Source organism: Salmo salar, chromosome ssa12 (assembly GCF_905237065.1).
Source record: "Salmo salar chromosome ssa12, Ssal_v3.1, whole genome shotgun sequence".
In the NCBI taxonomy this organism is placed as follows: domain Eukaryota; kingdom Metazoa; phylum Chordata; class Actinopteri; order Salmoniformes; family Salmonidae; genus Salmo; species Salmo salar.
The window spans coordinates 29,146,385-29,168,821 of record NC_059453.1 but is presented as its reverse complement, the minus strand read 5'-3'; the positions used below and the strand labels follow the sequence as shown (position 1 = coordinate 29,168,821).

Sequence of the window (22,437 nt, the reverse complement as noted above, 5' to 3'; positions counted from 1 at the left end):
AGGACAATTCACACACAGCAGCCGAAGGATGAGTAAGCTGACATGTGACACACTGAACAGGCCTTGTGTTGATCCAGAGCATGTAAGAACCAGTGTTCAAAGCAAAGCCCTATCGCCACCTCCCTCCCTCCCTCCGCATTGACCTCAACTGGTCTATCAACTCACACCTCAACCACCAATAGCCTGCCATGGCTGTGATGAGAGCGTCACCCAACAGGATATCCTGTACTGATCATATCGCTATTTAAAATGTCACAATACAGACAGTTACATGGCATTTCTGATCTCCTCTCGATTCCACTATTAAACATCGCTTTTCATTTTTCCACTGAAGCAGCAGCCAGATACATTGAGTGAGTCAACTATCTGCCATTATAGCACAATGTGCTGCCCATACGTAGAGATGATCAATAAGACATCACATTGAACATATTATCTTAAATCCAGCACAGCCGAGGGTAGAGAGGCTACACCACAGCCGTAACTCTGAGGTCTGACAATACGGTTTATAGCAGTGAGGTTTAAAACACTACAGAGCCAAAACGGAGAGTGGCGACAGAGGCTCAGATCACGGGTCCAAAATGTCCCGCTAAGACTTATCACTCGTAAAACAAGTCAAGTGTTGTTTTTTTTGTGTGTGTGTGTGTGTGTGTGTGGGGGGTGGGGGGGGGGGGGGGGGGTTGTCATAGCAACACATCTAAAAACAACCCCATAAAAATTAAATAAAGAGTTGAGCAGAAACAGGAAGTTGCTCAGCCCAGGGCTTCCCGGGTGAAAGGCGACTGCTGCCACCAAACGCTCGAGCTGTGGAAAAACCTCACACTTCTCCTCGCCCCCACCAATGTCCGACTTTGCTAGATTCTTCCAACTCACACAAGAAAGAAATCCCTGTCTGCAAAATATGAATCATCCACATGGAACTTTTCACAGAACTCAGTGAAACGGTGCTGCACTCCACTGACTGCCTACAGGGACAGACGGCTAAGGGAAAACTCACATAGCAACACTGCCTCCCTGTGGTCTACTCTAGAACTATACAGAGTCTGCACAGCAGATCAGATGCACTCTGAGCTGAAGTGGAGCCATCTCATTAGCAGCTGAATGAAGGCAGATTTTCAGAGTGACGCTCAGTTTGATGTCCGACGCTATTCCCCACAAGCCTGTTGGATTAGCCTTATTGTTTTAATCCAGTCTGAGCCCATACGGGCCAGTTTAGCCCCTCTACACGCAAAACTTACCAAAAAACTGAAAATCCAATGAAAGATTTGATTAGGCAGATCTATGGATCAGCGATAGCTTCAGTCGTAGCACTGTGTGTAAACAGAGAGAGTGACATTAACAGGGGACGTGGAGGAATATCAACCCTGAAGCTGAGAGCAACAGCGGGGAGGACACAGAATGACAAGACACCCATTCTGACAGGACACAGTGTGTGGGACGCGCTAGGCTTTCCTGAAAAGACGCTGGCGGAGGCCACAACCGCAAAAAAAAACATATGAGCTCATGCCTCATTCCATAACTAAAAATAGACTTTCCCATCAATCATAATGAATCTAGATGACTGAAATCAAGCATCAACTCCCTTGTACGCATGGCCATGACATTATTCAGAGTGAATCATGTCTATAGTCTAGCTCCCCCATCAGGGTCAGCTGTAGTGAATCATTAGTCCATCATATCCAATGCAATCCTACTGCAATGCCTCAGTCACAAATTGCATATTTGGTTTGTGGCTTTTCCACATTTCTTTCCATAGTAGTGTCCAGGATACCTTGTAGTCATGGGGCTTAAGACACTTCTTCACATGATGCTCACTCACCCACTCACCCACTCAAGGCAGCCGTACAGTATCTCACAGCTGACAGTGTCAGAAAGAGACAAAGACAACCACCAGCTGTAGAGTAAACTATTACAAGTCAACCCTTAAAAATGGAGAGAATTAGAGCCGATGATCATATTCTTGTGGAATTTACTAGCAAGACGAATTGGTTAGTCCTAAACTCTTTCAAACAGTAGTGAGGCAAGCGGACTAGACGGACAGCGTGCCCCAGCGTCTACTGTACTGCCCGACTAAGCAAACAGAACCCCGAATGACTCGTGGCTTCCTCTACACAGGCGAGGCAGCAAACTAAAGTTACCAAGTGAGTTAGAAAAGAGAGAATTAAGCAGCTTTTCTTCAATGAAAAAGACTTCAAACTACGCAGAAGAAAAAAGTTTGAGAGCCCAGAACTTACCGGCTATTCTGTCTCGCTCCATTACTTGCTCACAGCCTCAGCCACATGTAATGTCTGTCTTTTTTCTCTCTCTCCTTTTTTTGCTTAAGACTTCCCCTTTTTCTGTCTGACTTAGTCACCTCTCTCCCCCTCCCTCCCTCTTAGGTCTAATGTCTTCAATCTGCGGTGATGATGCAGTGTTAGTACTGTGTGATGATGCAGTGTTAGTACTGTGTGATGATGCAGCGTTAGCACTGTGTGATGATGCAGTGTTAGCACTGTGTGATGATGCAGTGTTAGCACTGTGTGATGATGCAGTGTTAGCACTGTGTGATGATGCAGTGTTAGCACTGTGTGATGATGCAGTGTTAGCACTGTGTGATGATGCAGTGTTAGCACTGTGTGATGATGCAGTGTTAGTACTGTGTGATGATGCAGTGTTAGCACTGTGTGATGATGCAGTGTTAGTACTGTGTGATGATGCAGCGTTAGTACTGTGTGATAATGCAGCGTTAGTACGGTGTGATAATGCAGCGTTAGTACGGTGTGATAATGCAGCGTTAGTACTGTGTGATGATGCAGTGTTAGTACTGTGTGATGATGCAGCGTTAGTACTGTGTGATAATGCAGCGTTAGTACGGTGTGATAATGCAGCGTTAGTACGGTGTGATAATGCAGCGTTAGTACTGTGTGATGATGCAGTGTTAGCACTGTGTGATAATGCAGCGTTAGTACTGTGTGATAATGCAGCGTTAGTACTGTGTGATAATGCAGCGTTAGTACTGTGTGATAATGCAGCGTTAGCACTGTGTGATGATGCAGTGTTAGTACGGTGTGATAATGCAGCGTTAGTACTGTGTGATAATGCAGCGTTAGTACTGTGTGATAATGCAGCGTTAGTACGGTGTGATAATGCAGCGTTAGTACTGTGTGATGATGCAGCGTTAGTACTGTGTGATGATGCAGTGTTAGCACTGTGTGATAATGCAGCGTTAGACTGTGTGATAATGCAGCGTTAGTACGGTGTGATAATGCAGCGTTAGTACTGTGTGATAATGCAGCGTTAGTACTGTGTGATAATGCAGCGTTAGTACTGTGTGATAATGCAGTGCTGATCATATAGAAGTTCTCTCTATCTTTAAAAAAAGTTTCTCTAGAAGGTTCCTGGAACTCAAGCACTCCGCTACCTCCATTTAACAGCCCCCAATCTCACACACACACACACACACACACACACACACACACACACACACACACACACACACACACACTCTGATACTGTATGCGTAGGGACCTTCGACACCATTCTAAGACGCCATGGTTACAAGGTAAACGTGGGGTAAGCGGATGAAGAATACTCCCATAACAACATCACACTCAACTGAGTGAGTTATAGAGGAACTTTAACATTTCCTGACCAGAGACTGTGTATTCTATCCTCCCAGAGTATCTCCAGTTCTATTGACTGGGGTTTAATCAGGAAAAACAAACACTGGAGTCACTTAACAGACCTGGAGCATTCCATAGTGCCCACCCCTAACCCCACTCCCTTTCCAACCCCTCCCCTGACGCCAGGAGAGCAGGACGCACTCTGGCCTCTGACCCTCCACCTTGCTTTCAGGAGAGGTCAAGGGTCACTTAGCGAGCTGCCGTCTGGATGAGAAAACGGCCAAACAAACACACGCGGCCCAAGTTACAAGCACTTCACTTCCCTTTCCATTTGTTCTCAAAGGGACATCCAATCCCTCCCTAGATAGTGCAGCGTTAGCGACTTTAGCTAGCCAGAGTTAGCGACTTAGCTATCTAGATAGCTTTAGCGTAAACATGATTGGAGACAAACCCTTTGGCTCTTTCAGGTGAATGTGACCTGTCCTGGGCTGTTTTAGTTTAGTCTACAGGAACCGCGGCTGGGTGAGGACAGTGATATGCTACAGTTGCGATAGGGCAAGTTGTTTCTCTTGGCTCGCCCCGATGACAAACGCCCGGCTTTATCTGAGGTGAGGTGATGATACAAGAGACGGGGCTGGGAATGGTGTACGTGTCGACGGTGATTTGTTGCACGTTGTCAGAAACTTCAACCGGAGCCAAACTTTGCTGTCTCTCTGCCAAAGAGTGTGATCAGAAGTGAGTTCACAAACATTCATAATAACCTTCTCTGGGTTTTTCCTCTCTCTTGTAAGATCCTCTTTTTAAATTGCTTCATCTACTGTATGGTGGGACCCAAGGAAGTTGGAACCAGTCATGAAAGGGTGCCCCATGGCCAATAGATGGGACTCACACAAACACCCCAATCTACACACACACACTGGATCCTAGTGGGAATGAGACAGGCATGGATGAGCAGTGGGGTTATCTGTATCTACATAGCCCTTTTAACAGAAACCCGTTATCTAGGGTCCCTTCTAACCCAAACCAGCTCTGTGGAGTTGTATGTCTCTCCCCCTCTGCTGCACCTCCTTCCTCTGGCTCTCCTCACTCCCCCACTCTTCATGTCATATGGCCATATGTCTGTGTGGGGGAGTAGAGGGACTGGATGGAGGGATAGGGGTGTGTGTAGATTTGTAGGTGTGTGTCCATATGTGTGTGTTGGTGTGTACATGTGTGCGCTCACACACACACACACACACACACACACACACACGCGCACGCACGCACGCACACGCACACACACACACACACACACACACACACACACACACACACACACACACACACACACACACACACACACACACACACTGTGTGGTTACTAAAGGTCACACAAAGAAACAGATCAGAGCTACACTCTGGATACATTTTCACCTTTATTAAAGAGGAACTCAGTCATAAGGAAGAAGCCAACTTCCATCCACATGGTGTTTGTCAATGTTACCCAAGTCTGTCAAAAATAGAGGCCCGTTTTTTTTAGGCTGTTAAAGCTGTTGAGCAATAACAAAGTTAATGGAATGCAGTGACTGCTTATGACATGTTTTAATTAAGGAGAACTCTTTAGGGCAGCCAAATGGCAGCACTAACCCGGTCTACCCTGGACCTAGTCAGTGCTCAGCTGGTCAGGCGAGATAGAGTCAGACCCTTGGCCTGAGCCCAAAAGCACTGTGGTGTCTTTCACACAGACTCATGCAAGCAGGCGCGCTTGTGGCCACACGCACAAACACACATACAGAAACACACGTGACAATCTGTGACTTCCTATTTGTGACACTCAGGCAACTAACAAAACAGCAGTATCTTTTGGTGTCACACTTTTTGATTTGTGATATGTGTACGGTATTTAAACAGTGGTGCTACGGTAAGCCAGCTCTGATTAAACGTTGGTTAACTATAAGCCTCAACAGGGCTGTACTGTATAGGCTCCATGGTGAGACCTAATTGAGGAGAGAGAGACCAACTCCAGTGTCCATCTGTAGAGAGAGGAGAGAGACCAGCTCCAGTGTCCATCTGTAGAGAGAGGAGAGAGACCAGCTCCAGTGTCCATCTGTAGAGAGAGGAGAGAGACCAACTCCAGTGTCCATCTGTAGAGAGAGGAGAGAGACCAACTCCAGTGTCCATCTGTAGAGAGAGGAGAGAGACCAGCTCCAGTGTCCATCTGTAGAGAGAGGAGAGAGACCAACTCCAGTGTCCATCTGTAGAGAGAGGAGAGAGACCAGCTCCAGTGTCCATCTGTAGAGAGAGGAGAGAGACCAACTCCAGTGTCCATCTGTAGAGAGAGGAGAGAGACCAGCTCCAGCGTCCATCTGTAGAGAGAGGAGAAAGACCAGCTCCAGTGTCCATCTGTAGAGAGAGGAGAGAGACCAGCTCCAGTGTCCATCTGTAGAGAGAGGAGAGAGACCAACTCCAGCGTCCATCTGTAGAGAGAGGAGAGAGACCAGCTCCAGTGTCCATCTGTAGAGAGAGGAGAGAGACCAGCTCCAGTGTCCATCTGTAGAGAGAGGAGAGAGACCAGCTCCAGCGTCCATCTGTAGAGAGAGGAGAGAGACCAACTCCAGCGTCCATCTGTAGAGAGAGGAGAGAGACCAGCTCCAGTGTCCATCTGTAGAGAGAGGAGAGAGACCAACTCCAGTGTCCATCTGTAGAGAGAGGAGAGAGACCAGCTCCAGCGTCCATCTGTAGAGAGAGGAGAGAGACCAACTCCAGCGTCCATCTGTAGAGAGAGGAGAGAGACCAGCTCCAGTGTCCATCTGTAGAGAGAGAAGAGAGACCAGCTCCAGCGTCCATCTGTAGAGAGAGGAGAGAGACCAGCTCCAGCGTCCATCTGTAGAGAGAGGAGAGAGACCAGCTCCAGCGTCCATCTGTAGAGAGAGGAGAGCGAGACCAACTCCAGCGTCTATCTGTAGAGATAAGAGAGAGAGACCAGCTCCAGTGTCCATCTGTAGAGAGGAGAGAGAGACCAGCTCCAGTGTCCATCTGTAGAGATAGAAGAGAGACAGACCAGCTCCAGTGTCCATCTGTAGAGATAGAAGAGAGACAGACCAGCTCTAGCATCCATCTGTTTGGAGAGAGAGACCAGCTCCAGCGTCCATCTGTAGAGAGAGGAGAGAGAGACCAGCTCCAGCATTCATCTGTAGAGAGAGCAGAGAGAGAGACCAGCTCCAGCGTCCATCTGTAGAGAGAGGAGAGAGACCAACTCCAGTGTCCATCTGTAGAGAGAGGAGAGAGACCAGCTCCAGTGTCCATCTGTAGAGAGAGGAGAGAGACCAACTCCAGTGTCCATCTGTAGAGAGAGGAGAGAGACCAGCTCCAGCGTCCATCTGTAGAGAGAGGAGAAAGACCAGCTCCAGTGTCCATCTGTAGAGAGAGGAGAGAGACCAGCTCCAGTGTCCATCTGTAGAGAGAGGAGAGAGACCAACTCCAGCGTCCATCTGTAGAGAGAGGAGAGAGACCAGCTCCAGTGTCCATCTGTAGAGAGAGGAGAGAGACCAGCTCCAGTGTCCATCTGTAGAGAGAGGAGAGAGACCAGCTCCAGCGTCCATCTGTAGAGAGAGGAGAGAGACCAACTCCAGCGTCCATCTGTAGAGAGAGGAGAGAGACCAGCTCCAGCGTCCATCTGTAGAGAGAGGAGAGAGACCAACTCCAGTGTCCATCTGTAGAGAGAGGAGAGAGACCAGCTCCAGCGTCCATCTGTAGAGAGAGGAGAGAGACCAACTCCAGCGTCCATCTGTAGAGAGAGGAGAGAGACCAGCTCCAGTGTCCATCTGTAGAGAGAGAAGAGAGACCAGCTCCAGCGTCCATCTGTAGAGAGAGGAGAGAGACCAGCTCCAGCGTCCATCTGTAGAGAGAGGAGAGAGACCAGCTCCAGCGTCCATCTGTAGAGAGAGGAGAGCGAGACCAACTCCAGCGTCTATCTGTAGAGATAAGAGAGAGAGACCAGCTCCAGTGTCCATCTGTAGAGAGGAGAGAGAGACCAGCTCCAGTGTCCATCTGTAGAGATAGAAGAGAGACAGACCAGCTCCAGTGTCCATCTGTAGAGATAGAAGAGAGACAGACCAGCTCTAGCATCCATCTGTTTGGAGAGAGAGACCAGCTCCAGCGTCCATCTGTAGAGAGAGGAGAGAGAGACCAGCTCCAGCATTCATCTGTAGAGAGAGCAGAGAGAGAGACCAGCTCCAGCGTCCATCTGTAGAGAGAGGAGAGAGAGACCAGCTCCAGCGTCCATCTGTAGAGAGAGGAGAGAGAGACCAGCTCCAGCGTCCATCTGTAGAGAGAGCAGAGAGAGAGACCAGCTCCAGCGTCCATCTGTAGAGAGAGGAGAGAGAGAGACTAGCTCCAGCGTCCAGCTGTAGAGAGGAGAGAGAGAGACCAGCTCCAGCGTCCATCTGTAGAGAGGAGAGAGAGACTAGCTCCAGCGTCCAGCTGTAGAGAGGAGAGACAGAGAGACCAGCTCCAGCGTCCATCTGTAGAGAGAGGAGAGCGAGAGAGACCAGCTCCAGCGTCTATCTGTAGAGAGAAGAGAGAGACTAGTTCCAGCGTCCAGCTGTAGAGAGAGGAGAGAGCGAGACCAGCTCCAGTGTCTAGCTGTAGAGAGAGGAGAGAGACCAGCTCCAGTGTCTAGCTGTAGAGAGAGGAAAGAGATCAGCTCCAGTGTCCATCTGTAGAGAGAGGAGAGAGAGAGACTAGCTCCAGTGTCTTGCTGTAGAGAGAGGAGAGAGACCAGCTCCAGTGTCTAGCTGTAGAGAGAGGAGAGAGCGAGACCAGCTCCAGTGTCTTGCTGTAGAGAGAGGAGAGAGACCAGCTCCAGTGTCTAGCTGTAGAGAGAGGAAAGAGATCAGCTCCAGTGTCTAGCTGTAGAGAGAGGAGAGAGACCAGCTCCAGTGTCTAGCTGTAGAGAGATGGTTTCACTCATATGTTTCAACACCTACCCTCTACATAATCCAAACCTGCCTGTTGGAGGAGAACCTCCCACCACAATAGGGCTGTCCCCCCCCCAAAAAAAATCTTGGTCGACTGTCACGTCCTGGCCAGTATAAGGTTAATTGTTTTTGTAGTTTGGTCAGGACGTGTTTTGTTTTATGTGGTTCGGGGTGGTGTGTTTGTGTAAAGGGTGTTTGATTTAGTATTTCCGGGTTTTTGGTTGATGGTCTATGTGTTTGTATTCTATGGTTAGTCTGGTGTGTGTGTTTCTATGTTTGGTTAATTGGGGTTGGGACTCTCAGTTGAAGGCAGGTGTTGTCTATCTGCCTTTGATTGAGAGTCCCATATATTAGGGTGTGTTTGTGTGTGTGATTTGTGGGTGATTGTTCTGTGTTGAGCCTATGCTTTGCAGACTGTCAGTTTATCGTTCGTTTTCTTGTTTGTTGTTTTTGTATTCGTGTTGATTTAATTAAATGTTCAAAATGAACAACTGCACACCTGCTGCGTATTGGTCTACCTTTTCTGATTACGATTTCGCATTATCGTCAGAAGACGAAGATACTTGTGACAGAATCACCCACCACTCAAGGACCAAGCAGCAGAAGAAGGAGCAGAGGGAATTCGAGTTGGACTGGCGGGAGAAGTGGACCTGGGAGGAAGTTCTGGACGGGGCCGGACCTTGGCACCAGGCTGAGGATTATCGCCGCCCGCAGTGGGAAATTGAGGCAGCCAAGGCAGAGAGGCGGAGGTACGAGGCCAAGTACGCGCTGAGGGAGAAGCACGAGAGGCACCCCCAATAATATTTTTTGGGGGGGCACACGGGTAGTTTGGCTAGGCGTAAGAAGAGCCGGAAGCCAGCTACCCGTGGTTATATGGAGGAGCGTATGGGGTGGAGAGCGCTATGTTTCGCTGAGGAGCGCACTATTTCACCCATACGCACGCACAGTCCGGTGCGCGTTATTCCAGCCCCTCGCAGGTGCCGTGCTAGAGCGGGCATCCAGCCTGGTAGGAGGATGCCTGCGCAGCGCATCTGGTCGCCGGTACGCCTCCGAGGACCAGGCTACCCAACTCCCGCTCTACGCACGGCTACCATCAGGCCCCTGCACAGCCCAGTCTGCCCTGTACGAGCACCCCGCTCGTACAGGGCTACTAGTTCCATCCAGCCAAGACGGGTTGTGCAGGAGGTAAGATCGAGACCGACTGTGCGCCTCCATAGCCCTGGGTTTCCAGCTCCTGTCTCTCGTGCGGACCCGGAAGTGCGTCAACCCAGTCCGACTCGTCCTGTTCCCGCTCCCCGCACTAGCCTGGAGGTGCGTGTACATAATCTGGTAAACCCAGTACCAGCACCACGCACCAGGCTACAAGTGCGTCAACCCAGCCACGCCAGTCAACAGTCACCAGAGCTGCCCGCCAGTCAACAGTCTTCATCAGAGCTGCCCGCCAGTCAACAGTCTTCGTCAGAGCTGCCCGCCAGTCAACAGTCTTCGTCAGAGCTGCCCGCCAGTCAACAGTCTTCGTCAGAGCTGCCCGCCAGTCAACAGTCTTCGTCAGAGCTGCCCGCCAGTCAACAGTCTTCGTCAGAGCTGCCCGCCAGTCAACAGTCGTCGTCAGAGCTGCCCGCCAGTCAACAGTCGTCGTCAGAGCTGCCCGCCAGTCAACAGTCGTCGTCAGAGCTGCCCGCCAGTCAACAGTCGTCGCCAGAGCTGCCCGCCAGTCAACAGTCGTCGTCAGAGCTGCCCGCCAGTCAACAGTCGTCGTCAGAGCTGCCCGCCAGTCAACAGTCGTCGTCAGAGCTGCCCGCCAGTCAACAGTCGTCGTCAGAGCTGCCCGCCAGTCAACAGTCGTCGTCAGAGCTGCCCGCCAGTCAACAGTCGTCGTCAGAGAGGTCAGACTGCGCTGAACTGCCGGAGTGGCCAGACTGCGCTGAACTGCCGGAGTGGCCAGACTGCGCTGAACTGCCGGAGTGGCCAGACTGCCCTGAACTGCCGGAGTGGCCAGACTGCCCTGAACTGCCGGAGTGGCCAGACTGCCCTGAACTGCCGGAGTGGCCAGACTGCCCTGAACTGCCGGAGTGGCCAGACTGCCCTGAACTGCCGGAGTGGCCAGACTGCCCTGAACTGCCGGAGTGGCCAGACTGCCCCGAACTGCCGGAGTGGCCAGACTGCCCCGAACTGCCGGAGTGGCCAGACTGCCCCGAACTGCCGGAGTGGCCAGACTGCCCCGAACTGCCGGAGTGGCCAGACTGCCCCGAACTGCCGGAGTGGCCAGACTGCCCCGAACTGCCGGAGTGGCCAGACTGCCCCGAACTGCCGGAGTGGCCAGACTGCCCCGAGTTGCCGGACTGCCCAGACTGCCCCGAGTTGCCAGACTTCCCAGACTGCCCCGAGTTGCCAGACTTCCCAGACTGCCCCGAGTTGCCAGACTTCCCAGACTGCCCCGAGTTGCCAGACTGCCCAGACTGCCCCGAGTTGCCAGACTGTCCCGAGTTGCCAGACTGTCCCGAGTTGCCAGACTGCCCAGACTGTCCCGAGTTGCCAGACTGCCCAGACTGTCCCGAGTTGCCAGACTGCCCAGACTGCCCCGAGTTGCCAGACTGCCCCGAGTTGCCAGACTGCCCCGAGTTGCCAGACTGCCCAGACTGTCCCGAGTTGCCAGACTGCCCAGACTGTCCCGAGTTGCCAGACTGCCCAGACTGCCCCGAGTTGCCAGACTGCCCCGAGTTGCCAGACTGCCCAGACTGTCCCGAGCTGCCAGACTGCCCAGACTGTCCCGAGCTGCCAGACTGCCCCGACAGCCTGGAACGGCCTGAGCCGGAGCCACCTCCAGAAATAGGTGGGTTGGGGAGGGGGGGTGTAGCACAGTGCCGTCGTTGACGGCAGCCACCCTCCCTTCCCTCCCTTTAGAAAAGGGGAATTTTTTTGGTGTTGCTTGGGGTTATTTTTTTGTTAAGGTGCTTCTGGGGTAGCACCTTTAAGGGGGGGGTACTGTCACGTCCTGGCCAGTATAAGGTTAATTGTTTTTGTAGTTTGGTCAGGACGTGGCAGAGGGTATTTGTTTTATGTGGTTCGGGGTGGTGTGTTTGTGTAAAGGGTGTTTGATTTAGTATTTCCGGGTTTTTGGTTGATGGTCTATGTGTTTGTATTCTATGGTTAGTCTGGTGTGTGTGTTTCTATGTTTGGGGTTGGGACTCTCAGTTGAAGGCAGGTGTTGTCTATCTGCCTTTGATTGAGAGTCCCATATATTAGGGTGTGTTTGTGTGTGATTGGTGGGTGAAGCGCAACATAGCTTCAGCGTGTAAATCAGCTAGAAAGATGTGTCGGCATCGATTAATTGTCTCTGGCCCCCTCCCAGTTAGGGGGAGTGATGAGCTCTACAGCAGAGTCTCACAACTCAATCGCTGGTTGAAAACTGTTTTCTGCCCCTCCCAAAAGATAGAATTTGTAGATAATTGGCCCTCTTTCTGGGACTCACCCACAAACAGGACCAAGCCTGGCCTGTTGAGGAGTGACGGACTCCATCCTAGCTGGAGGGGTGCTCTCATCTTATCTACGAACATAGACAGGGCTCTAACTCCTCTAGCACCACAATGAAATAGGGTGCAGGCCAGGCAGCAGGCTGTTAGCCAGCCTGCCAGCTTAGTGGAGTCTGCCACTAGCACAGTCAGCGTAGTCAGCTCAGCTTTCCCCATTGAGACCGTGTCTGTGCCTCGATCTAGGTTCGGCAAAATTAAAAATGGCGGTGTTCGCTTTAGCAATCTCACTAGTATAAAGACCTCCTCCATTCCTGCCATTATTGAAAGAGATTGTGATACCTCACATCTCAAAATTGGGTTACTTAATGTTAGATCCCTCACTTCCAAGGCAGTTATAGTCAATGAACTAATCACTGATAATAATCTTGATGTGATTGGCCTGACTGAAACATGGCTTAAGCCTGATGAATTTACTGTGTTAAATGAGGCCTCACCCCTGGTTACATTAGTGACCATACCCCCCGTGCATCCGGCAAAGGCGGAGGTGTTGCTAACATTTACGATAGCAAATTTCAATTTACAAAAAAAAACAACAATGACGTTTTCGTCTTTTGAGCTTCTAGTCATGAAATCTATGCAGCCTACTCACTCACTTTTTATAGCTACTGTTTATAGGCCTCCTGGGCCATATGCAGTGTTCCTCACTGAGTTCCCTGAATTCCTATCGGATCTTGTAGTCATAGCAGATAATATTCTAATTTTTGGTGACTTTAACATTCACATGGAAAAGTCCACAGACCCACTCCAAAAGGCTTTCGGAGCCATCATCGACTCAGTGGGTTTTGTCCAACATGTCTCTGGACCTACTCACTGCCACAGTCATACTCTGGACCTAGTTTTGTCCCATGGAATAAATGTTGTGGATCTAAATGTTTTTCCTCATAATCCTGGACTATCGGACCACCATTTTATTACGTTTGCAATTGCAACAAATAATCTGCTCAGACCCCAACCAAGGAGCATTAAAAGTCGTGCTATAAATTCTCAGACAACCCAAAGATTCCTTGATGCCCTTCCAGACTGCCTCTGCCTACCCAAGGACGTCAGAGGACAAAAATCAGTTAACCACCTAACCGAGGAACTCAATTTAACCTTGCGCAATACCCTAGATGCAGTTGCACCCCTAAAAACTAAAAACATCTGTCATAAGAAACTAGCTCCCTGGTATACAGAAAATACACGAGCTCTGAAGCAAGCTTCCAGAAAATTGGAACGGAAATGGCGCCACACCAAACTGGAAGTCTTCCGACTAGCTTGGAAAGACAGTACCGTGCAGTATCGAAGAGCCCTTACTGCTGCTCGATCATCCTATTTTTCCAACTTAATTGAGGAAAATAAGAACAATCCAAAATTTCTTTTTGATACTGTCGCAAAGCTAACTAAAAAGCAGCCTTCGCAAATGGAGGATGGCTTTCACTTCAGCAGTAATAAATTTATGAACTTCTTTGAGGAAAAGATCATGATCATTAGAAAGCAAATTACAGACTCCTCTTTAAATCTGGGTATTCCTCCAAAGCTCCATTGTCCTGAGTCTGCACAACTCTGCCAGGACCTAGGATCAAGGGAGATACTAAAGTGTTTTAGTACTATATCTCTTGGACGCAATGATGAAAATAATCATGGCCTCCAAACCCTCAAGCTGCATACTGGACCCTATTCCAACTAAACTACTGAAAGAGCTGCTTCCTGTGCTTGGCCCTCCTATGTTGAACATAATAAACGGCTCTCTATCCACCGGATGTGTACCAAGCTCACTAAAAGTGGCAGTAATAAAGCCTCTCTTGAAAAAAGCCGAATCTTGATCCAGAAATTATAAAAAACTATCGGCCTATATCGAATCTTCCATTCCTCTCAAAAATTTTAGAAAAAGCTGTTGCACAGCAACTCACTGCCTTCCTGAAGACAAACAATGTATACGAAACGCTTCAGTCTGGTTTTAGACCCCATCATAGCACTGAGACTGCACTTGTGAAGGTGGTAAATTACCTTTTAATGACGTCAGACCGAGGCTCTGCATCTGTCCTCGTGCTCCTAGATCTTAGTGCCGCTTTTGATACCATCGATCACCACATTCTTTTGGAGAGATTGGAAACCCAAATTGGTCTACATGGACAAGTTCTGGCCTGGTTTAGATCTTATCTGTCGGAAAGATATCAGTTTGTCTCTGTGAATGGTTTGTCCTCTGACAAATCAATTGTAAATTTCGGTGTTCCTCAAGGTTCCGTTTTAGGACCACTATTGTTTTCACTATATATTTTACCTCTTGGGGATGTCATTCGAAAACATAATGTTAAATTTCACTGCTATGCGGACGACACACAGCTGTACATTTCAATGAAACATGGTGAAGCCCCAAAATTGCCCTCGCTAGAAGCCTGTGTTTCAGACATAAAGAAGTGGATGGCTGCAAACTTTCTACTTTTAAACTCGGACAAAACAGAGATGCTTGTTCTAGGTCCCAAGAAACAAAGAGATCTTCTGTTGAATCTGACAATTAATCTGGATGGTTGTACAGTCGTCTCAAATAAAACTGTGAAGGACCTCGGCGTTACTCTGGACCCTGATCTCTCTTTTGAAGAACATATCAAGACTGTTTCAAGGACAGCTTTTTTCCATCTACGTAACATTGCAAAAATCAGAAATTTTCTGTCCAAAAATGACGCAGAAAAATTAATCCATGCTTTTGTTACTTCTAGGCTGGACTACTGCAATGCTCTACTTTCCGGCTACCCGGATAAAGCACTAAATAAACTTCAGTTAGTGCTAAATACGGCTGCTAGAATCCTGACTAGAACCAAAGTGCTAGCCTCCCTACACTGGCTTCCTGTTAAGGCAAGGGCTGATTTCAAGGTTTTACTGCTAACCTACAAAGCATTACATGGGCTTGCTCCTACCTATCTTTCCGATTTGGTCCTGCCGTACATACCTACACGTACGCTACGGTCACAAGACGCAGGCCTCCTAATTGTCCCTAGAATTTCTAAGCAAACGGCTGGAGGTAGGGCTTTCTCCTATAGAGCTCCATTTTTATGGAATGGTCTGCCTACCAATGTGAGAGACGCAGACTCAGTCTCAACCTTTAAGTCTTTACTGAAGACTTATCTCTTCAGTAGGTCCTATGATTAAGTATAGTCTGGCCCTGGAGTGTGAAGGTGAACGGAAAGGCTGGAGCAACGAACCGCCCTTGCTGTCTCTGCCTTGCCGGTTCCCCTCTTTCCACTGGGATTCTCTGCCTCTAACCCTTTTACAGGGGCTGAGTCACTGGCCTACTGGTGTTCTTCCATGCCGTCCATGGGAGGGGTGCGTCACTTGAGTGGGTTGAGTCACTGACGTGGTCTTCCTGTCTGGGTTGGCGCCCCCCCTTGGGTTGTGCCATGGCGGAGATCGTTGTGGGCTATACTCGGCCTTGTCTTAGGACGGTAAGTTGGTGGTTGGAGACATCCCTCTAGTGGTGTGGGGGCTGTGCTTTGGCAAAGTGGGTGGGGTTATATCCTGCCTGTTTGGCCCTGTCCGGGGGTATCATCGGATGGGGCCACAGTGTCTTCTGATCCCTTCTGTCTCAGCCTCCAGTATTTATGCTGCAGTAGTTTATGTGTCGGGGGGCTAGGGTCAGTCTGTTACATCTGGAGTATTTCTCTTGTCTTATCCGGTGTCCTGTGTGAATTTAAATATGCTCTCTCTAATTCTCTCTTTCTCTCTTTCTCTCGGAGGACCTGAGCCCTAGGACCATGCCTCAGGACTACCTGGTATGATGACTCCTTGCTGTCCCCAGTCCACCTGGCCGTGCTGCTGCTCCAGTTTCAACTGTTCTGCCTGCGGCTATGGAACCCTGACCTGTTCACCGGACGTGCTTGTTGCACCCTCGACAACTACTATGATTATTATTATTTGACCATGCTGGTCATTTATGAACATTTTAACATTTTGACCATGTTCTGTTATAATATCCACCCTGCACAGCCAGAAGAGGACTGGCCACCCCTCATAGCCTGGTTCCTCTCTAGGTTTCTTCCTAGGTTTTTGGCCTTTCTAGGGAGTTTTTCCTAGGGAGTTTTTCCTAGCCACCGTGCTTCTTTCACATGCTTTGCTTGCTGTTTGGGGTTTTAGGCTGGGTTTCTGTACAGCACTTTGAGAATATCAGCTGATGTACGAAGGGCTATATAAAAATAAATTTGATTTGAAATTTGATTTGATGATTGTTCTGTGTTGAGCCTATGCTTTGCAGACTGTCAGTTTATCGTTCGTTTTCTTGTTTGTTGTTTTTGTATTCGTGTTGATTTAATTAAATGTTCAAAATGAACAACTGCACACCTGCTGCGTATTGGTCTACCTTTTCTGATGACGATTTCGCATTATCGTCAGAAGACGAAGATACTTGTGACATCGACCTAGAGTCATCTGTTCTTTCGACCAATATATTTTGTCCCATATATAGACACCGGTGGAGGCTGCTGAGGGGAGGAGAGCTCATAATAATGGCTGGAACAGAGTAAATGGAATGGCATCAAACATATGGAAACCAGACATTATTCCAGCCATTACCACTAGCCCGTCCTCCCAAATTTTAAGGTGCCACTAACCTCCTGTGATAGACACACCTTATGTGTTTTAATAAAATCCACTTTATATGCATTGAGCTTGTCTGATGCTTTAAGCTCACTGTTTGATGAAATAAGACACAAATGACTCAAGAAGGAGCCAGAGATCAAGATAACCAGAAGAAAAAAACCTTAACCTGTCCCAACCATCCAACTCCCGCTGGCTTTCGCAGATTCTGCTGTTACTCTCCTGAAGTTGCTTGTAATAGGCTACACGAGGAGTCGGCCAACCTTCTCACGTGGAATGCCAATTTATATTACAATTTCTACTGATCTGTGTACCAGTTATGGTTTTCATATTCACATTTTTCATGGAACAATTTCATTTGATTTATAATAATGTCTTCGTATCTCAAAATCATTGTCATGTGGTACATCAAAATTCTATCCAATTCTATATGAAAATGATATAAACTTAATATTTCCAACTATGTAAAAATAGCATATAAAGCCAACAAATAAAAACATTGCAGCCTGCAGTGTCTACACATGGCCTGTCTGCAATGAACTTGAAACATTGTATTAACTGTTAACTTCGGTCTGGCAAAAAGCTCCTTGAAACATTGTATTTAACTGTTAACTTCGGTCTGGCCTGAAGCTCCTTGAAACATTGTATTAACTGTTAACTTCGGTCTGGCCTGAAGCTCCTTGAAACATTGTATTAACTGTTAACTTCGGTCTGGCCTGAAGCTCCTTGCAACATTGTATTAACTGTTAACTTCGGTCTGGCCTGAAGCTCCTTGAAACATTGTATTAACTGTTAACTTCGGTCTGGCCTGAAGCTCCTTGCAACATTGTATTAACTGTTAACTTCGGTCTGGCCTGAAGCTCCTTGCAACATTGTATTAACTGTTAACTTCGGTCTGGCCTGAAGCTCCTTGAAACATTGTATTAACTGTTAACTTCGGTCTGGCCTGAAGCTCCTTGAAACATTGTATTAACTGTTAACTTCGGTCTGGCCTGAAGCTCCTTGAAACATTGTATTAACTGTTAACTTCGGTCTGGCCTGAAGCTCCTTGAAACATTGTATTAACTGTTAACTTCGGTCTGGCCTGAAGCTCCTTGCAACATTGTAAAAATAGTCTGTGCCATCAGCTGTAGGCTATTTGCACAAGGGATAAGTAGTAGGCTTATTTTATGATGTTTCTACTGGATCAGACAGAGCATGACATTTTTCCCTTCACACTGAGTGGTTATCAAAAAGGGAGAGAGCTGGAAAGATTTTTCAAATACATTGAGGAATTATTGTTAGTCTCGGACTTTGCTTCCTCACTGTTTGAGGTGAAGAAAACATTACTTTGAGAAGCCTATAGGCCGGCCTACTTCTATTCGTAATCAGGTGCACGTTCTTACTCAACATTGTCTTTTGTTTGGAGTGCTCCTAAATTGACAGAACTCGTAAATGGAATGAAATAAACCAAAATGTGTAGTATAGTATAGGTTACGTGCTCTGCAAACAACGTGTCCACTCCGACAATGAGAGCGGTAAACGACTGGAATAATATTAATAATAACATCCCTTTTTCAGGACCCTGTCTTTCAAAGATAATTCGTAAAAATCTCAATAACTTCACAGATCTTCATTGTAAAGGGTTTAAACACTGTTTCCCATGCTTGTTTAATGAACCATAAACAGTTAATGAACATGCAGGTGTGTCACAGCATCATCGGACTGAGCTTGTTGTCATTGCAGGCAATCTCAACGCTGTGCGCTACAGGGAAGACATCCTCCTCCCTCATGTGGTACCCTTCCAGCAGGTTCATCCTGACATGACCCTCCAGCATGACAATGCCACCAGCCATACTGCTCGTTCTGTGCGTGATTTCCTGCATGACAGGAATGTCAGTGTTTTGCCATGGCCAGCGAAGAGCCCGGATCTCAATCCCATTGAGCACGTCTGGGACCTGTTGGATCGGAGGGTGAGGGCTCTTCGCTGGGGAACTTGCAGGTGCCTTGGTGGAAGAGTGGGGTAACATCTCACAGCAAGAACTGGCAAATCTGGTGCAGTCCATGAGGAGGAGATGCACTGCAGTACTTAATGCAGCTGGTGGCCACACCAGATACTGACTGTTACTTTTGATTCCCCCCCCCTTTGTTCAGGGACACATTATTCCATTTCTGTTAGTCACATGTCTGTGGAACTTGTTCAGTTTATGTCTCAGTGTTTGAATCTTGTTATGTTCATACAAATATTTACACATGTTAAGTTTGCTGAAAATAAACACAGTTCACAGTGAGAGGACGTTTCTTTTTTTGCTGAATTTATATTGAATGCATTAACAGACATTACCGTAACCAAACAAACATTGTAGATTAGAAATGATAGGAATGAACTGTAACATGTACTACTGGTGATCTACTGTATGTAATGGGCAATTGATAGACACTAACAATGAAACGCAAACAATTCACACAATGAAGTTATGAAACAATGAATGTGCACAAATTGGCAGGAGAGAGCTCATTCTGGAGAGAGAAGTGCATTGTGCAGCCACACTCCCCATCTTCTTGGACTGTGCCATCCCCACGGCCTCCGCAATGGATTAGTTCACTGAGATGATTAGTTCACTGAGATGATTAGTTCACTGAGATGATTAGTTCACTGAGATGATTAGATCACTGAGATGGGCGCGAATAAGATGTGTGCCAGAATTCTTCTTTAGATATTTACTACTGCTCGACAAAAACATAATCATTTCTGTCGACCGACAGCCTATCGACCAAACAATCAACCAGTCTAATAATTGGGGTCACCGCACACACACACGGACATGCGAGTGCACCTATGCACACACACACGCGCACGTATGCACACACATGCACGTATGCACACACATACGCCCCCGTATGCGCACACACACACACGCACACACACGCACACACACACACGCACGTATGCACACACACATGCGCACATATGCACACACACATACACGTATGCACACACGTGCACGTTTGCTCACACACGCACATATGCACACATGCGCACGTATACACACACGCGCGCACACACACACACACACACACACACACACACACACACACACACACATACACGCACATACACACGCGGGCACGTATGCACACACACGAGCGCACATATGCACACACACACGTATGCACACACACACACAGGCGCACGTATGCACCCACACACAGGAGCATGTATGCACACACACACACGCACACACACACACACGCACGTATGCACACACACATGCGCACGTATGCACACACACACACATGCACATATGCACACACGTGCACGTTTGCACACACATACGCACACGTATGCACACACATTCACGTATGCACACACACGCACATATGCACACATGCGCACGTATACACACACGCGCGCACACACACACACACACACACACACACACACACACACACACACACACACACACACACACACACACACACACACACGCACACACACACGCGGGCACGTATGCACACACACACACGTATGCACACACACACACAGGCGCACGTATGCACACACACATACACACGCGCATGTATGCACACAAACACACGCGCATGTATGCACTCAAGCACACATATGCACACACACGCACGTATGCACACGCGTGCACATATGAACACACAGACACGCGCACATATGCACACACACACACGCACATATGCACACTCACATGCACATGTATGCACACACACACATGCACATATGCACACACACAAAAGCACACGTATGCACACACACACGTGCGCAGGTATGCACACACACACACACACACACAGGCACATGTATGCACACACACACACACACACACACAGGCGTATGTATGCACACACACATACACAGGCGCATGTTTGCACACACACATACACACGCACATGCGCAGACACACACACACACACACATGTATACACACACATGCATGTATGTACACACACGTGCACGTATGCACACACACACACGTATACACGCACACACACACGCGCACGCATGCACCCATAGGCATGCACACACATACAAACACACTCATATGCAGACACACACATCACCATCACCACCCAGCCTGGGGAGGAAGGCTGTTATCCAGAGCAGATTCCTCTCGCATGACCGTACATCCTGTAGACATAACCACACACACACACACACACACACACACGTTGTGCAGTAGGGCAGATGGGCATAGAACGCAGACAGCCATGTACACAAAGCACCCATGCAAGACCAAACACAGAAGCCCCAAAAAACTGTAGGCTACACGGTGACGGACGTTGCATGGTGAGCCTAAGGGTTCATATTAAATGTAAGCCGTCACTTTATTACATGACCTATGGCCAAACGCCTGACCCCGACATGCTACATTTAGTTACATAAGAGTCAAGGACTGGACCAGCACACAGCGGACCACTAGTAAAGACATGCCTATGGGGCGGTGATGCACTATGAAGGAGAAAGAACAGTCAGAAAGAGAAAAAAGATGAGTGGGAAGAGAAAAGAGAGATATAAGAGAGGAGGAGGTAGTGAAAGGGCTGAATGTAAATGGACAGGAAGAAGAAAGGAGTTAATAAGGTAAAAGGGAGGAGAGATCAGGAGGTTCACTCTGCAGGAGCATGTCTGCACATCTGGGGAAGGGCCTCGGGGGGCCGATGATATACACACACACACACACACAATTTTAGACCGTCTTTCTTAACCTACAGTAAGAGCTGATGATGCAGAATAAAGGGGGAGCGAGGGAGAGAAAATAAAACAGACTGTGCCCGATTCGTCGCTGCAGCCACAATCTATGACCTCATCTCAGCGCTACACAGCGCAGCTCCCCTATTCTCTGTTAGACACAGACAGGCCTGTCCTTCACACGAGTCTACTGCCCTGCTTTTACAACCAGACCTGCTAGCCTGGGGATCATTCACTTACAACATTCAGGAATCGATAAGCTCCACATATTCATTTCTATCTGCCATGTTCTAAAAAGTCTCACCATCCTGAACAAAAGCCCTGCTACGACACATCCAGCAGCTGTTAATCTGAGGGTCTATGACACACACACACACACACACACACACACACTCTCTGTTTTCACTCTCTCTCTCTCTCTCTCTCTCTCTCTCTCTCTCTCTCTCTCTCTCTCTCTGCCTGATTGATTGAGGGACCTTGATTTGATCCAATCACCCAAATCGCTCTGATCCCGATGGCAGCCACATGCTCATCCCCAATCCCATCCACATATTCCCCACTGATGGTGTCCAAATGCTGAGGGAGAGGGGATGCGTGAGTGGGGCTCACTGGGGCTTTGGGGGAATTGACCTGGTGTAAATACGGGGATTGAGATTGTGATTGTGTGGAGTCAGTGTGGTTGAGTTAATGAGCAAGGCCTGCGTTCAATAAGACAGGGATTAGACTTGGTCTTTGACGTTTCTGTTTGCTATCAATTTCTCATTGGTTTTCATTGGTTAAAGATGACCTGGTGTAAACCAGTCAGAGAGAGAAGTTACACTTCCCAGTTCATAACTAAATAGAGAATGAATTTCATGGCCAATATATAGCTGAATAAGCAATGTCCCAAAGGCTGAGTAATCACTCTTGGAATGGCTGCTCACAGTACAAAACAGATTGTAGATACTATCTAAACCACTGCCCTCCACAGGACAATCATTTCTCAACTCAAAGACAGACTTTTTTCTTTCCAGAAGTCTGACAACCCCCAACCCCAATTCCAGGTCAGTAAGATGTTAAATCAAATAGTGTTGAAAAAGTTA

General features: G+C 48.2%; 1 protein-coding gene across 3 annotated transcripts in view; it reads right to left on the bottom strand.

Moving 5' to 3' along the window:
• Positions 1–22,437, bottom strand: part of LOC106564665 (septin-9) — a 93,552-nt gene that overhangs the window by 65,143 nt on the left and 5,972 nt on the right. Inside the window, exon 1 of one of the 3 annotated variants that reach the window (XM_014130872.2) lies at positions 2,235–2,379. The exons of 1 other annotated variant lie outside the window; for it this stretch is intronic. In XM_014130872.2, the coding sequence (XP_013986347.1) occupies positions 2,235–2,256 (22 nt within the window). In that variant the 5' untranslated portion in view covers positions 2,257–2,379. Of the gene's footprint in view, positions 1–2,234; positions 2,380–22,437 lie in introns of those variants that run through there. One more of the 3 variants, XM_014130875.2, reaches the window with a different exon arrangement.